This window comes from Macaca mulatta, chromosome 5 (assembly GCF_049350105.2).
Source record: "Macaca mulatta isolate MMU2019108-1 chromosome 5, T2T-MMU8v2.0, whole genome shotgun sequence".
NCBI lineage: Eukaryota > Metazoa > Chordata > Mammalia > Primates > Cercopithecidae > Macaca > Macaca mulatta.
In genome coordinates, this window is record NC_133410.1 from 19912982 (window position 1) to 19930306 (window position 17325).

General features: G+C 37.4%; 1 protein-coding gene across 3 annotated transcripts in view; it reads right to left on the minus strand.

Annotated features, from left to right (window-relative positions):
- Window positions 1–17325, minus strand: part of KCNIP4 (potassium voltage-gated channel interacting protein 4) — a 1220174-nt gene that overhangs the window by 139024 nt on the left and 1063825 nt on the right. The window contains exon 2 of one of the 3 annotated variants that reach the window (XM_015138055.3): window positions 16506–16607. The exons of the other annotated variants lie outside the window; for them this stretch is intronic. Coding sequence (XP_014993541.1) covers window positions 16506–16607 — 102 coding nt within the window. The remainder of the gene's footprint in view (window positions 1–16505; window positions 16608–17325) is intronic. 3 annotated transcript variants of the gene reach the window in all.

Consider the following 17325-nt stretch of genomic DNA (forward strand, 5'->3'; position numbering starts at 1 on the left):
TATACAACTTCTGAAATTGAGTCAGTAATAAAGAATCTGCCAACTAAAAAAAGCCCCGGACCAGATGGACTCACAGCTGAATTCTACCAGACATACTAAGAACTGATACCATTCGTACTAAAACTACTCTAAAATATCAAGGAGGAGGAGCCTCTCCCTAACTCATTCTATGAAGCCAGCATCAGCCTGATACCAAAGTCTGGCAGAGACTCAACCAAAAATGAAAATTTCAGACTAATATCCCTCATGAACATAGACACAAAAATCCTCAAGAAAATACTAGCATATTGAATCCAGCAGCACATCAAAAAGTTAATATACCACAATTAAGTAGGCCTTGTTCCTGGAATGAAAGGTCGGTTCAACATACGCAAATCAATAAATGTGATTCACTACAAAAACAGAATCAAAAGCAGAAACATTATGATCATCTCAATAGACGCAGAAAAAGCTTTCAGTAACACCCAATATCCCTTTATGATAAAAACCCTCAACAGACTAGGCATCTAAAAGACATAGCTCAAAATAATAAGAGCCATCTATGACAAACCCAAAGCCAGCATCATACTAAATGGGCAAAAGCTCCAACCATTCTCCATGAGAACTGGAACATGACAAGGATGCTCACTCTCACTACTCTTATTCAACATGGTATTGGAAGTCCTAGCCAGAGCATTCAGGTGAGAGAAAGAAATAAAAGACATTTAAATAAGAAGGAAGAAGTCAAACTATCTCTCTTCACTGATGATATGACTCTATACCTAGAAAATCCTAAAGACCCTTTCAAAAGGCGACAAGAATTGATAAACAACTTTAGTAAAGTTTCAGGATAAAAAGTCAATGCACAAAACTCAGTAGCATTTCTACACACCAACAATGTCCAGGCTGAATGTGAAATCAAGAACACAATCTCAAAGTATTCACAAAGAAAATAAAATACATAGGAATACAGCTCACCAAGGAGGTGAAAGATCTCTACAAGGAGTACTACAAAATACTCTTGAAAGAAATCAAAGTGACACAAATAAATGGAAAAGCATTTCATGCTTGCAGATTGAAAGAATCAGTGTTGTAAAAATGACCATAGTGCCCAATGCAATTTATAGATTAAATACTATTCTTGTCAAACTACTAAGAACATTCTTCACAGAATTAGAAGAAAACTATTCTAAAATTCATATGGAATCAAAAAACAGCCAGAATAGCCAAAGCAATCCTATAAGCAAAAGAAAAAGTAAAACAGAAACAAAGCCCAAGATATCACACTATCTGATTTTAACTCTACTATAAAGCCACAGTAACCAAAAGAACTTGGTACTGCTGTACACACAGACACCTAGACCAATGAAACAGAATAGAAAACCCAGAAATAAAGTCACACACCTACCACCGTCTGATCTTTGACAAGGCTGACAAAAACAAGCAATGAGGAAAGGACTTCCTATTCAATGAATGGAGCTGGGATAACTGGCTAACTATATGCAGAAGATTGAAACTAGACCCCTACCTTTCACCATATACAAAAGTTAGCTCAAAATGGATTAAAGATTTCAAACTATAAAAATCCTGGAAGACAATCTAGGGTATACTTTTCTCAACATCGAGTGGCAAATAATTTTTTGGCTAAGTTCCCAAAAACAATTGTAACAAAACAAAAATAGACAAGTGGGACCTAATTAAACTCAAGAGCTGCTGCACAGAGAAAGAAACTATCAATAGAGCACAGAATGGGAGAAGATACTCACAAACGATGTACCGAACAAAGGTCTAATACCAAGAATCTATATGGCAGGGAACTTAAATCAACAAACAAAAAACAAATAACCCTCTTTAAAAATGGGCAAAGGACATGAATAAACATTTCTCAAAAGAAGACACAGAGGTGGTCAACAAACATGAAAAAATGCTCAGCATTACTAATCATCAGAGAAATGTAAATCAAAATGACAATGAGATACCATCTCATACCAGTCAGAGTGGCTATTATTAGAAAGTCCAAAAACAGATGCTGGTGATGCTGCAGAGTAAAGGGAATTCTTACACATGGTGGGAATGTAAATTGGTGCAGCCATTGTGGAAAGCAGTCTGGAGATTTCTCAAAGAACTTAAAACAGGGCTACCATTTGACCCAGCAATCTCATTACTGGGTACACTCCCAAAAGAAAACAAATAATTCTACCAAAAAGACACATGCACTCATATGTTCATTGCTGTGCTATTCATAATAGCAAAGAAGTGGAATCAACCCAGGTTCCCATCAGTGGTAGAGTGGATTAAGAAAATGAGGTACACAGACACCATGAAATACTATGCAGCCATAAAAAAGAAGGAAATCTTGTGCTTTGCAGCAACATGAATGGGGCTGGACGCCATAATCCCAAGCAAATTAACATAGGACTAGAAAAACAAATACTGTGTGTTCTCACTTCTAAGTGGGAGTTAAACATTGAACACACGTGGACATAAATATGGGAACAGACACTACAGACTGCTGGGACAGGCAGACGTTAAAAAACTACCTATTGGGTACTATGCTCTCTGCCAGGGTGACAGGATCCTAATTCCAAACCTCAGCATAATGCAATACTCCGATGTAACAAATCTGAACATGTACCCACTGTATCTAACATAGAATTTGAAAAAGAACATTATTGTAGAGAGATAGACATATGGAAAATGTATTTATGCAAAACGTCATGTCTAATTCATAAGATGTTATTGCGTTGCTTTAGAAAGCAGTCAGTAAAAAGATGGAATTGATTACCTAGTGAGTTAAATAGAGTTTGGATAAGCATAGTTATAATAAATTTTTGGTGGTATATTAGGGGGATGATTTGCAGCTAATATCAGTGATGACAATAGTATTCTTCACTAAAACATTTATCCATCTATGTTTAAAAAAGCTATTAGGAAAACTGAGCAGTGATCTGGGTTTTGTTATGTTCCTTCTACTTTTAAACTAATTTCCTCCTTGGCCTTAATTCCCCCACATGTTTAATGGCCTAGAAATAGAACAAAAAAAAAAGTAGTTAATATTATAGAATAAGGTAACTGTGGGCATTACATGAGATGGTACATGTGTCTGGCACATAGTAAACATTCAATTAATGATATTGTTGTTCGTATAATGCGTAGTAGTATTAGTATTATTTGCAGTAATATCCAGTGTTATCTTCAACACTAGGAGCAGAACAGTGCCTGGGAGTACTAATTCTGACAAATTATTCAGTTCGTCTGAGCTTTCCTTCTTGGGTCTATTTCCCAGCTCTGGCACTGGACAATGTGTTTAACCTCTCCAAGCCTCAGTTTTAAAATCTATAGACTGGGGATAATACTTGTATCAATTTCTTAAAGTTGTTTTAAGAGATTTAATTACTGGCAGGCAGTAATAATAAATGACAGTAATGATGACTACTAATAATTATTGCATACATACTAATTGAGGTGTTATTCTAGAACATTTAGGAGTGAGGGGTCTAACACAGCACTTTCTGAGTTTGAATCATTTTTCTGACTCTTGTTAGCTCTGTGTGACCTTGGGCAAAGTGCTTAGTCTATACCTCGGTTTCTTCAATAAAAGGGGAAGAGCAATGGGACCTACTATAAAATGTTGTCAGGAGGTTGAAATAAAATAACGTGAATAAAACATGTAAAATAGTGACTGGCACATAGTGTTTAAAATACTTATTATATCGCTGAATTATGAAAATGGTCTTTGAGGTGAGTATGATTTTGCCCGTTTTCAATGGGTACATTGAGATACAGAGAAATTGAATAACTAGTCCAAAGACACACAATGATAAGGTTTGGCTCTGTGTGCCCGCCCAGATCTCATGTTGAATTGTAATTCCCAGTGTTGGGGGAGGGAGCTGGTGGGAGGTGACTGGATCACGGGGCTGGATTTCTTCCTTGTTGTTCTTGTGATAGTGAGTTCTCATGAGATCTAGTTGTTAAAAGTGTGTAGCACTGCCCCCTTCACTCTCTCTCTCCCACTCCACCATGTGAAGAAGCTGCTTGCTTCCCCTTCACCCTTCCATCACGATTGTAAGTTTCCTGAGGTCTCCCCAACCATGCTTCCTCTACAGCCTGTGCAACTGTGAGTTAATTAAACTTCTTTTCTTCATAAATCATCTAATCTTAGGTAGTTCTTTCTAGCAGTGTGAGAACAAACTAATACACACGGCAAGGGTAATTCTGTTTTGAAAAAATACTTGCCCCCCAAATTGTACCCAGCTGCTTCGTTTTGCAGGCACTATTTGCTGTTGAATTGCTAATCATGGGATCCACTAGAAAACACAGCTCCCTGAGGACTATTTATACTCTTCCTGTTTGGAATTGATAGGGGAATAAAGACCATCTTTTGGAATAGAATTTGAGACAATAACTGAGCTTTATAGTCTGTCATTTCCTCCCACACACCTTATGATTTAATATCCTGGATGGTTTTCTATTCCCTGAATGAAGACTAAATTGTCAACTTCTGTGTTTTTGCTTATTCTATCCCCTATAAATGAACTTGCTGTTCTTCCTCCTCAATCTACTCTGTCTCTATTCTCTCAGGCTCATTTCAGTGGGGAAGGGGCTTCGCAGAGGAGAAGCCTCCTGTGACATTCACACACCCTGTGCACTTGTCAGCTCTGATGGCTTTATATATTAATGACTTCTTTGAATATCTGTCATTTCCTTTGTGATATGAACATTTAGAGGCAAGAGATCTATCTTGATTATCTTATTACCACTAATGCCTAGTATGGCCTGGCATTTATTCATTTATTTATTAAATATCGATTGAGTGCCTATTATGACCCAGGCATTGGTCAAGGTACAATGGACACTAAAATGAACAAAAACAACAAAATCCTCTCTCCCATGGGCCTAAAATTCTAATGGAAGAGTCACCAATTGGACATCTGAGTGGTGATGTCAAGTGGCTGGAATGGAGACATGGTTCTGAAGTTGATGAGCACAGTCTGGCTGAAGATGTGAATGTCAGAGTCATCACTATATAAGTAATATTAAGACCATCAAACCCAGTGTGATGACTAAGGCAGTATACGTTGGCAGAAAATATAACATTAATTCTTTCGTTTATGGAACGAAGGAATACATTTAAAAAAAAAAACTAAAAGGGCCAGGGAGTGGCAGGGACTCCAGAGTAGGAAAGCCCAAAGCAGGATCAAGCCTAGAAATGACCAGTTTCTAAGAATTACTTTTGCTGTGGGTTTTCTCCCCTGGGGGCATGTCACAGAGCTTCCTGTTCATGGTGGTATTCACCAACAAGAAAATAACTAAGTAGCATGGCTGTATTTAACATTCATTCAACACAGACACAGTTTCCACATGGTCTTTACATATTCTTCATGTCTTCAAACATTTGCCCACGGATAAACAATGCCTTTGAGTTCTTTTTTCCTCTTAGTCCGGGGCAGCTTGCATGTAAACATGGCATCCAAATAATGATGCTTAAACTCATCTTGATGTGACCAAGATGTGGCAGTCATATGGTAAAACATCATAAAATCTCCCACAACATTATCAAGTGAAAAGAGTTGGAAGTGATTTCAGAGAACTCAGGAAAAATGCTTTGCAAAACAAAGCATGAAAATGTACTGTCCAGACTCTGCCCCCATCTCTCCCATTAGAGTATAAGATCATGGCAGGCTGGATCCATGTCTGGTTTATTCATGGCTACATCACTGGCACCAAGGTGGTAGTGCCATGTAGTCAGCATTGATAAAAATTTGTCAACTGATTAAACGACCTGGGCTTGAGTCCCAGCTTTGCCATTTAGTAGCTATGTAATTTAGGACAAGTCACTTAAAACCTCAAGTTTTTAATCTCTTCATCTGCAAACTGGCAATAGTAGTGGCACTTGAACAGTAAGTCTGGAGGGTAAGCAGAATAATGTATCAAATAATTTTTCATAGTGTGTGGCGCATCATAGCAATGAATCCGCATACAGGCTTTCTGTAATGATATGATTTTGACACTGATCCTTCTAACATCTGCTCACCTAAAGCATTAATTTTACACTTTTATTGAAATAAATGTGATTTTTTAAATATCCTCAGGAACACTCAATGAAGAATATGTCCACCTCTAAGCAGAGTCTGGAAACACCATAATACGCTATGGGATTGTTTTTCTCCACAGCCTCAAAGGAGAATGGTTTGCTGAAAGATAAATAAGGTTTTATACTGTCAGTTCATCTCCAGAACTCATCTTTTGTTCTTCTATTTCTTCTTTTTAATGAAACCTTACGAATAAAGGTGGACCAATATTTCTGTAAAGAATTGTTGCCTATCACACTTGGTGCTTCAAAACACTTGGCAAAAGGCAATTTGAAAGGTAAGAAGGCTAAACTTGAACCCTGCAATCTAAGCAGATAGAAAAACAGTGCTTTGTAGTTTGTAGACCTGGTGGAGTAGAAAATTGAGGCTCTTTGGAGAATTAGGTTCCCATTTCAGCAGAAACCAGACTCATTGACCAGACTCACATTTAGCCCAAATATTACCTCTTAGGCCAATGAAAATGGAAAATAGGTTGTATAGCTCCTACGAGAAGCTACCTTGGTTACCATCATGAAAGTATTACATAAAACAAAGAAGGCTCTCATTTATCTAACAGTCTACACAGTATTTTGTAAGTAGCCATCATTCCACCCATTGTGACCCAAATGAACAGTAACAAAAGTGGAAAAATCAAATGGGAAGCAAAAGACTTAATCATATAGGTAACCTGAAAAAAACAAAAGATGCACTAATCAACAACAAAACTTGTTTAACACTTGTTTCAAAAATTTGTGTTATTGAAGCATTTAAAGCCAAGATGTCTAAAATAAAACTATCATCTCTCCTTAACTGGCCTTCATGGCCTTCCCTCTATGCGCCTTATCTTGATAAATTTCACCATTATCATTTTGGTGGAGTCATTTCATCTCTTTCCTATCTTTCACTCAATATCACAAATTATTTTTCAATATTTCCAATTACACACAATTCCACCATGTGTTTCAAATTTATTCTCTCCCTTCACCATGATTGCCATGTTTAGGACAGTCTAGTGGTAAAGACATTAAGCTTTGGTATTACATCGTTGAAGGTAAAATCCCTGCTTTGATGTGTCATAATTGTTAGGTGCTGGGTGAGTGATTTAATTTCCTTGTTTACTTTTCTCTTTTAAGTGGAGATTATAATTGTACCTTCCTCATAGACTTGCAGTAAATATTAAGAGTAATTGTTCAGGCTTAAAATAGCATTATGCTTAAGTGTTAGCTATTGACACTGTCTTGCATAGACATTTTAAGCAGTTTCCAACTAATTTTCTTGTCTTCTTTCTCTTTCTCTCTCAACAATTTGTCTTCTGACTTATTTTTGGTGTTATATTACCACTCTGAGTTTCAGTTGGCTCATTGTTTCAGAAACCAGTATCCCACTAAGTTTGGTTATTAGTTTTGACACCCTGTCTGTCTCTTGTCTTCAATTATTGTTCTTGATCCTTTGCTAGTCTTTTCTCTAACTTCAAGTTCACATCATGCCTTCTAAAATTTGGCTCATATCTAGCTCCCTCTACTCTTGGCTGACTAGCCATCCCCAAATGCCAAACAAGATGAAAAATCACTCCTCAACTTAAAAACCTCACTTAAAATCCCCATTGCCTCTCTGCAGAGTGAATGCAGCATAGTGCCCAGGAAAGTTTTCAAAATCTGGCCCCAGGTCACTTTGCTGGCTGCTTCTCTTTCAGACTTCTTGCCCCTCCTGACTGTCTAAGCTTTGTCTTTTAAAGTACCTAGAACGCTCCTCCTTTTTCTCCCTCTGACAAAATGATTCTTCTCCAAAGCCCCTTGCTGAAATATTAACTCTCTGTGAAATGCACCTAGGTGAGATTGAATTTCACCTATATCACTACAATAGTTGTGATCATCATAGCAGCAGGAGAATAACAGCAAAAGCAGTCAACATTTACTGACCACGTACTAGCCAGGAACTATTCTAAACACTTTACATGCTCATTAATCCTTTGAGCAAACTTACAGATTATTTACTATCATTTCTACCTTATGGATGAGGAAATTGAGGCCCAGAAGGGATAAGTAGCTTAAATAAAGTTTCTATAACTAGTCAGTCACAGAATGAGGATTTGAACCAAATAGGCTAATCCCAGAGTTATCACGTTCAACTTTTTAACTCTAATAGCTCTCTAGTTTTGCCTCTCACAGCATTCACAGCACTTTACTTGTATTCGTTGTGTCTTAGTGATCTACATATGTGTCTGTTTATTTCAGTACAATGTTAGTCTTCAGATGTATCTGTGTGTTCCCCTGTGCCCAAAACTATTGCTTTTCAAATAGTGCTCCATAAATGTCTGCCATATTGAAGTGAAATTCATTAAATCTGTCAACAGAAAACAGCTGTCCTGATACGCCTACCTTTACCTTTCCTATACTAAAACCTTTGAATGATTTAATGATGACCTCCGGTAGATATGTAATGGACCAGGAAAAAAAAATACAATTTTCCATTTTTCACTAAATATCTATGTGACTTTGGGCAAGCCACTTCATCTCTCCTTTTTTAGTTTGGAAGATGAAGATTATAACCCTTGTAATCTGCCATTATCACAGGAGTTTTACTAAAATGAAATGAGATATTCAAAAGGAAGAATTTTAAAACTTGTAAAAGGCCATACACATGTAAGAAACAAATATTCTAATAGGTAAAACATATAGCCAATATCTAAACGATAGGGCCAATTGGTATTACAGCTAGGTGAAATGGAGTTTCTAATGTTTCCCATGTTCTGCCTTTCATGGACAGTGAAATACCATGAAAGAAGGAAATCTGTGTTAGCTTTGAAACCTCCACCATTTTTCACAGCTAGGAATGATTAATGCCATCTCAATGGCTGCTGCAATGCTAGATCTGGAAAGAGACTTGGGCACAGTCTCTACTTCTTACTCATGGATAGTGAGAGGCCCAGAGAGAAGAAAAAAAACTCATTCAAGGGGCTACCACCATCTTCCTGCACAATATGTGCTGCGTATGAGGGTTCCACACTGAGCAGTTAAGTGGTAAAAGATCTAGTCATATTTTTTTGTAAAACTGACCAGAACGTTGAACGCAACTAGAGAGCTGGTAAAGTATAGAGACTCTGCAGCTCCACTGCTGTGTTCAATCCCTACCCCAACTCCCACACCTCTTGCTGGTGATGTGATTCAGGCAAATTAAATAATCCCTCATGCCTCAGTTTCCTATTCTGTAAAATGGGTATAATCGTGCCCATCTTACAGAGTTATTTTTAGGATATAATGAGTTACACTGTACAAGCCACTTAAAACTGTACCAGGCACATAGTAAGTGCTAAATGTTTGTTAAATAAATAAAAATCACATCTGAGATTTTGAACATAACACTTTTAGGGCTTAATGAAATTGAATGAACCTTGCTTTCTATTAAGAAATACATGAATATTAAATTTACATTCATGGGTTATGCCTCTGTTCTTCCACAGATTTTCCTGACAACATGCCTAGGTCAGAACCTTTAGCTAAATTCACCAAGGAGTTAGCATGAGATTAATTAACTGTCAGAGGTTAAACATTAAAAAAAAATCCTGGAGGTTACTGTTGCATTTTTAATTGTCATCATGTTGGCCGTTCAAGTTGCTTTTTGCAAACAAATCCTCCAACAGCCAAATGCTGATGGTTCCTCTGCCAACAGAAGCATCTAAAAATTTCTATGATCAGTGTGCTACCAGGAAAAACAAAACACACTGAAATGTTTTGCTATATTTGATGCCAAAAACCTGAAACACGGTTAGGAAATTGTGTTTTGCAGTTTTGCAAGGCAATGTACTGATGGTGGCTTATTGATGAGTGGTCTAGTCTCACAATAACCTTGTCATATTAATGCTCCCATTTCTGCTCAAATCAAAAACAAAAACCCCTGGAATGAAGCTCTAATTTAGCGAATCAATTATTTTGATTGAATGAGGGCACTGAGATAGTACTGGGTAGATGCTGTTATTAGTCAAATTTAGATAAAAATGTGAATGCATACAAATACACAGATAATCACGTGTCGAATGTTTTATCTTTTGTATTTTTTCCTGACCATTATCTAGTAAGTACCTTTTTGTCAAATAATGTCCATTGAATGAATAAGGAACATGACTACTTTATTCTTTGGTAAAAGAACTGGGGCATAGAGAGATAAAGTGAATTACTCAGAGTTATTCAATGAGGAGACATAACCAGAGACTTGACAGCATTTATTATTTCTTTAAAAAATGTTTGTGCTGACATAAAATATAGTAGCTAGGAATTTCTTGACACTAAGTCATCCATAAAGGAGCTAAATTCCTTAATCCTATAAATAGCTACTCAATATCAATGTACATTCATGAGCCAGTTGTCAGCCTCCAGCCTCCAAGATGTCTTGGAATTGGGAAGCAATCTTTTTGTTTGTTTGTTTTTCGAGACCGAGTCTCCCTCTGTCACCAGGCTGGAGTGCAGTGGTGTGATCTTGGCTCACTGCAACTTCTGCCCCCCGGGTTCAAGTGATTCTCCTGCCTCAGCCTTCCAAATAGCTGGGACTGCAGGCGCGGACCACCAAGCCCAGCTTTTTTTTTTTTTTTTTTTTTTGTATTTTTAGTAGAGAGAGGCTTTCACCCTGTTGGCCAGGATGGTCTCGATCTCTTGACCTCGTGATCTGTCCACCTCGGCCTCCGAAAGTACTGGGATTATAGGCATGAGCCACCATGCCCGGCCTGGCAAGAAACCTTATAAGAGGAGTGTGACTCTAAGTCTGACTGACGCTAAGTGTGACTGACTCTAAGAATTGTCACTGATCCTGTAGATCCCAACACCTGACTCCTAAGATCTACAGACTCTGGAAAATATCTTCCATCATTTAGCCTCCTTCTTTCTCAATGCTGCTGTGGTTCTGGAAGTCTGACCTTTGAGGACAACATTATCTGGACTCCTTGCCCTTCTGGCTTCCCATTGGATTTGGCCACTGGAGAAGAGGACAAGAGAGAGGTTATAGTACTTATTATTTGGGCTCACTCTTTGGTAAGTTGACAATAGCTGCATTTCTCATCCAAGGACTAGAGCCCTATCTTATTGTTACAGCTAAAGCTATGGCTTTTTCCAGCTTCTGGTAACCAGCAACCTAGAAATGATAACTTTTGCTCTTGCTAACACTGAATGTTTCACAGCCTTATTGGCTCAAGAAACCCTACACATACCTTTTCAAAATGTTCCTTCATTCACCTCTCCCCCATTGCTCTATTTAAATATGCCTTTTGTTTCCTTCCTGGACCTTGACTGACATTGAATCGTAGAATTTCAGTGTTGGAGAATACTGGATTTGGAGTTGTTTCTCATTTCAGATTTTCTCAGAAGCTCTGTGATTTTGAGCAAATAATCTCCCTTCTCTAGTCCTCAGTTTCCTCATATATAAAATGGCCTATATTCCTTATAGTAGGCTATTATTATTACTACTAATGTTAATATACTCTGTAAATCACTTAAAATGCGATGACTATTTCTTTAGAAACCATCTAGTTCAATTGGCTTTCTTGTGTGCCAACCACGTGAAATTGTCTTTCCCTCTCCTTGAATTTTTCCAGTAAGTCTTCTTCTATGAGTATGATGGTCTCATATCTTGCAATCAGACAGTAAGTGTATCGGTATCACTGGAGTAAGGTTCTTTTGGGTATAGGGTTTTGTTTATTCAATTTCTCAGGTGTGGGATTCTGCTCAAATCATTACAAGCTTTTCAGGCCACAGCTATCTCAACTGTGAATTGGGTAAAACCTACCCTCCTGCAGGCAAAAGGCCAGATCTAATGTTTTCTGGGTTTTTTTTTTTTTTTTCAATTTGAAGATTTACATTAGGAAAAACAGCAACTACTGCAGACCTATAAGAGCTCCCTCAATCAATATCAGAGGTCATTAGTGCGCTCAGCCTGCTAAAGTGATGAAGACAGCAGGCTATGGAGTCAGAATTCTAGCTCTGCCAACTGGGGCATTTGTTTTGTTACTTGGTGCCTCAGTTTTTTTAGTCATTCTATGTACCTACCTCAAAAGGTGGTCGGGAACGTCAAGTGAGTTCATCCTTGTCATTGATTCATGCTCATGATATTTCCTATACTAAATACTTTGCATCGATTATCTTATTTAGTTCCCATGACAATCCATTCTCTGATAATCGTAATCGTCTTTCTTTGTCTGTCTCCGATAAACCATGCCCCTTTCTTCCTTCTAGAACACTCTCTCCAGACCTTCACATTACTGGCTTCCTTTTATTCTAAGGACTTAAAAGACATCTCAATGAAGCTTTCTCTGACCCAGTCAAGATATCTCCCCTGCATACATTCCCTTTGCATCATATCACCACAGGTTTACTTCTGCTATAACACTTATCACGTCCCAAGATTACCTTTGTTTTCTTGTTTATTCTCCCTCTTCCCGCATAAGCTCCAGGACGGTAGTAAACTGTGTTCCACTCCTCACTAGAAAGTGAGTGTCTAGTATCATGCCTGCCCTAAAAATAGGTCTCTAAAAATATTGTGGAATGAATGACCAAATAAAGAAATTAAGAGGCAGAGAATTTACATAAATAAGTTTACAGTGATAAACAGGCATTTTGTTTAGTAAGAAGCACAACAAGAATTCAGACACATGCCAGGATGATGCTAAAACCCACAATGGCCCCCTTTGCCTCTTTCAATAGTTCTTGGAAGAGATCATGAAAGTCTGAGCTAGCTCAGAGCTGTAGCACAACAGACATAAAGGAGAAGTGAAATTAAAAGATATTCAAAGAGTACACTGACCAGAGTTTAGTAGCCATTAAGATGGTGGGTGGGGGATCATTAAGCAGAGAGAAGATTCCAACTTCAGCAACTGGGCAGCTCTTGATGCCAATGAATGATGTAAGAAGCTCAGAGTGAGTGCTACAGAGTGATAGTGATTAGGATACTACCTCTGGCTGTGCATTCATCTGCATCCTGGGATGAAGGTTCAAAGAGCTGTGGGCAATTGACTGGCTAGGGGACAGTGGGATAGGCCAAAAATGTGAACAAGACAATTCTTTGTTCAAAGCCCAGGTATTGCTGCCTCTATCCCTGTCTAATTTCTTACCCTGGTTGATGCGATATTAGTGTCAGGTGGAAGACATTCTAAGGCCTAAATTAATTCTCATTAGATCGTATCTATTACTCTTGTTCAACTACCAGTCAGGTGGCTCGATGGGAGAAGGCCATTTGCTATGGCATAGATCCATCACCTCCTGTCTTTGAAGTCATGTGTGTTGATCCCTGGTACCTTTCCAAGACAGTAGTGCTTTTTGATATTTGTCTGACAGTCTTCTCAAACATCAAAGTCAAGATATGTGGTTCAACACGGTAGTTTGGGACTTCTAAGTTTTGCCTTTGACATTTTAAAAATGAGAAATACATTTAATTTTCAAATATTTAAGAATGTTTATGGTTCTTCATGTAGAAAATCTTTGTCATATGCTGCTTCTTTTAATGTTTTCATTTGAGGCACAAACACCAGAACTAATAGTTTAAATCTGTCTTTAACAAATGACTATAAAAGGTATAAAGTTTCCAAGTATTAAGAGTATTATGCCTAAATAACAAAAGAACTCAAGAAGAAATATGTATGCTTTGCCGAAAAACATTTGAAAGGCCAATTTGTGGAAAAATTTTGTAATATACATTGGGAAGCTTACATTCTGATAAATCAGTTCTTTTATCCAATAATTCAAAATTGAGGGGAAAGTAATTTTAAAAGCATAGCTATATACACAGAGTCATTTATCATAGTGCTATTTATATTGAGAGTGGGAGGTAAAAAGGGGAAAAATTTAAATATCCAAAGCCAGAGAATGGAGTCAAATACAATATTCTAGCGCTATGGAATATAGTATTATGCTTACCATTAAAAATGATTTTACAAAAAATTTTAATAGCAGGGTTGATATTTATGAAAGTATACCATGTAAATGAAATAATAAAAATTTGGTATAGATATGATATCGTCAGTACATATACATTGACAGTAAAAAAGATATTACTAGTTATTTGTAGTTATTTCAAGGTGGCAGATTGTGTGTGTGTGGTGTGCACATGTGTGTGGGCTCTTATCTTTCTTTGTACATTTCAAATTGACTGTCCTGAACATGAGAGACTTTTGCAAACATGATAAATAAACCATTCACCTTTCCAACCCTGGAGGAGAAGGCAAAAGATGAAGAGGAGAAGGCGGGAGTCTTATGGGGTCCACAAATCATGAGCTAAGTCTAGTGTCGGTTCAGTATCAGCCAGTTCTATACATTCCCATTAGTATCTAAAGTCATTCTGATCTTTTTTTTAGTATTTTCTATTTTTTTTTCCTCTCAACACATCCTTTTCCCTCACAGTTAGTTGAAAATTGCATCGTATCCTCCGTGAACATTTATTTGGGGGCATGGCTTTATCAGACGCTGGTGCACAAAGAGTGCTAGCAAGACATGACAATTTTCCGCTTCTCTATGTGAATACAGAGATCCATTTGAAAGTTACATTTTACCTGTCTACATGGTACCAATGACTATATTTTCAGCAAATATCTGATAAATTGGCAATTTCGATTCCAACCTGAAAGGAGAAAAGCGATGGCTCTAATAACCAACGATCTCTGACAAATAGTGGCAATAAAAGCACCTGCAGCTTCAATATCACGTAGGATTAGGGCTCTGGCATTTTTCTAGATTATGGTCTTCCAGGTTGCTGATGATGTTATGTTTTATTTGTGAGATGGTGTGCATGTGTGTGCAATGAAAGAAAAAAAAATCAGGGCAATGTATCTAAACTATAATTTTAATTTTTGTATGTGCATGGGATTATTACTAATAAAAGTTATTTAGTTCTGCCTCCTCTCCCCACAGAATATAATGTAACCTCTGATAGAAGAGCTTTTTTTGTTTTGGTTTGGTTTTTAATCTGTTTTATTCACTGCTCCATCTCCCAGCACAAGAAGCAGGCAGTGACATATAATAAATATTTGTTGAATGAATAAGGGAATTAAATAAATCTTATGATGATATATCACCTTTGGTCAGTGCCATTGACACAAATTGCTATTCTATTCTGGCACTTTTCACTGAATGTGTCATGTTGTTTGTGGTTCTTTCCGTATTTTCTCATTTGTGTTGTGGAGACCCATGACATTTTAGGGCATTCATATTTTTAAATCACTAATTGAATCCATGAGTTCCTACAAAATGTTGTAGCATTATAAAAAGAGAGTAGGCAGAGATGTGGGTTATAGCCCCAATACCTAGGGAATTCCACCTAGATTTTTAATGTTCCATTTTCTCACTAGTGAAGAATACCACCTTCTCTGATTCGAAGACTTGTTTGATGCTTGAAAAAAATTGTATATAAAGAATGTTTGTACACAGAGAATATTTGTAAATGTATATTCTAAGTTATATGGCATCTTTATAAAATAAATTGAGGACTTCCCTTAGATATCCTCTATTTTCTACTCTTTAAGAATGCCACAGATTTGGAGCGAAAGAGAAGATGGAGAATGTGATGGTTAGCCTTACCTGTCAAGTTGGCTAGCCTACAGTACACAGTTATTTAATCAAACCCTAATCTAAGTGTTGCTGTGAAGGTATTTTGTCAATGTGCTTAACATCTATAATCAGTTGACATTAAGTTAAGCATAGATTACCCTGAATAATGTAGGTGGGCCTCATCCAATCAGTTGAGGCTTCCTGAAGAAATCCTTCCTGAGCTTCCAGCTGCCAGCATATTCTATGAATTTCAGACATGCCAGCCCCCATAATGGTGTGAGCCAATTCCTTCAAATAAATCTCTTTACATATGTTTGCATATATGCATATGTACGTGTGTATATATGCATGTGTATGTATGTATATTATATGTATATGTGTTTGTGTATGCATGTGAGTATGTATTGGTTCTGTTTTTCTACAGAATCTTGACTGATACAGGGAGAGAATGAGCAAAGAAGAAAAGTCACAATTATTTAAATGTTTGACCCTTTGTAATATTTTTTCTAATCTAGTGATATTTCTGAATTTTGGCAGTGTCTAAATTATAGACCCAGTGGATGAGAGTCAAACAATGTACAAGGTAATATGGTTAAAGTGTCCAGCTGCTTTGCTAACAAGGCAAGCAATAGGAATTCCTACAGTTACTTGAGTCTAGTCCCCATCCCTCACATCAAACAAAAATGTCCCAGTGTTTTGCAGGACAGACTCCTGTCACTAAGACTGTGCTGTCAGTCTGCCAAATGGAAAATGACTCCTAATAGCCCAAATGTTCTCCTGGGTATTTAGGTAGACACGAATGCATCAATAGAGTTGCTTTTGTAGAATATAATATATTGATTCTTTGTAGAAGCAGAGAACTGCAATGCATGCAGACCTAAAGAAACAAAACAAGAATTTCAGAGGAAAAAAAAAAACAAAAAAACAAACTTGCTTTGAATAGCAGGAGACGATGTTTTGGCAGCTGAGCAGGGCAAGAGCTTCATGAGCCGCTCTTTAATGCTGCGCTTGGTGCTGTTCTGAGCATACAGGAAACCTAGAAGATACAGGATCAGTTCTGTTAATGCTGTCTGCAGAAAGAAACGGGACGTGCTGCAGGGTTTATCAGAGAAGCCAGGCAGGAAGGATCAGGGATGCAGCCATCCACTCAGGCAATCACAGGCAGTGGGTTGGGACCCCGGAAGGAAAAAAAAGAAAGTTTGTTTTCTTCTCATTTAGTTTTGTTTTAATTTCTAAATATTGTTTTGAAGATAATGATGAACAAGTGAAAGCAGAATTGCAAAATATGTCTATTGAATGGCAAAAGATTAAAAAAACCCACCAAAAAAAAAATCTGGTGGTTTTTTTTTTTTTTTTTTTGGCCCTTAGATCAGGGATAAAACAAGTATCACTAGAAGAGTTAACTGGACTGAAATTTCAATATTCAAACCAGCACTAAGGGCCCACATGACAATTTTCTGTTATTGCTCCCCATCTTTGATTATAGCAGAGATAGACACTTCACATCAGTCATTCACACCACAGTCACCTGTTAGTACCTTTGCCTTCCTGAAAATGAGAAAACAAATGTCCTTAATATGCAGCTTCATTAGCATATAGTGATATGGCCAGAGATGGGACAATCTTTCCCATTTTTTACATGTAGACACTAATGAATGGAACTTTTTCAAACAGAGTAATTCTGGAAGAAGCAAGGCAAGCTTGTCAAACATTAACCCAGAAATAGACAGAGCAGTATGTATGACAGCAGATAC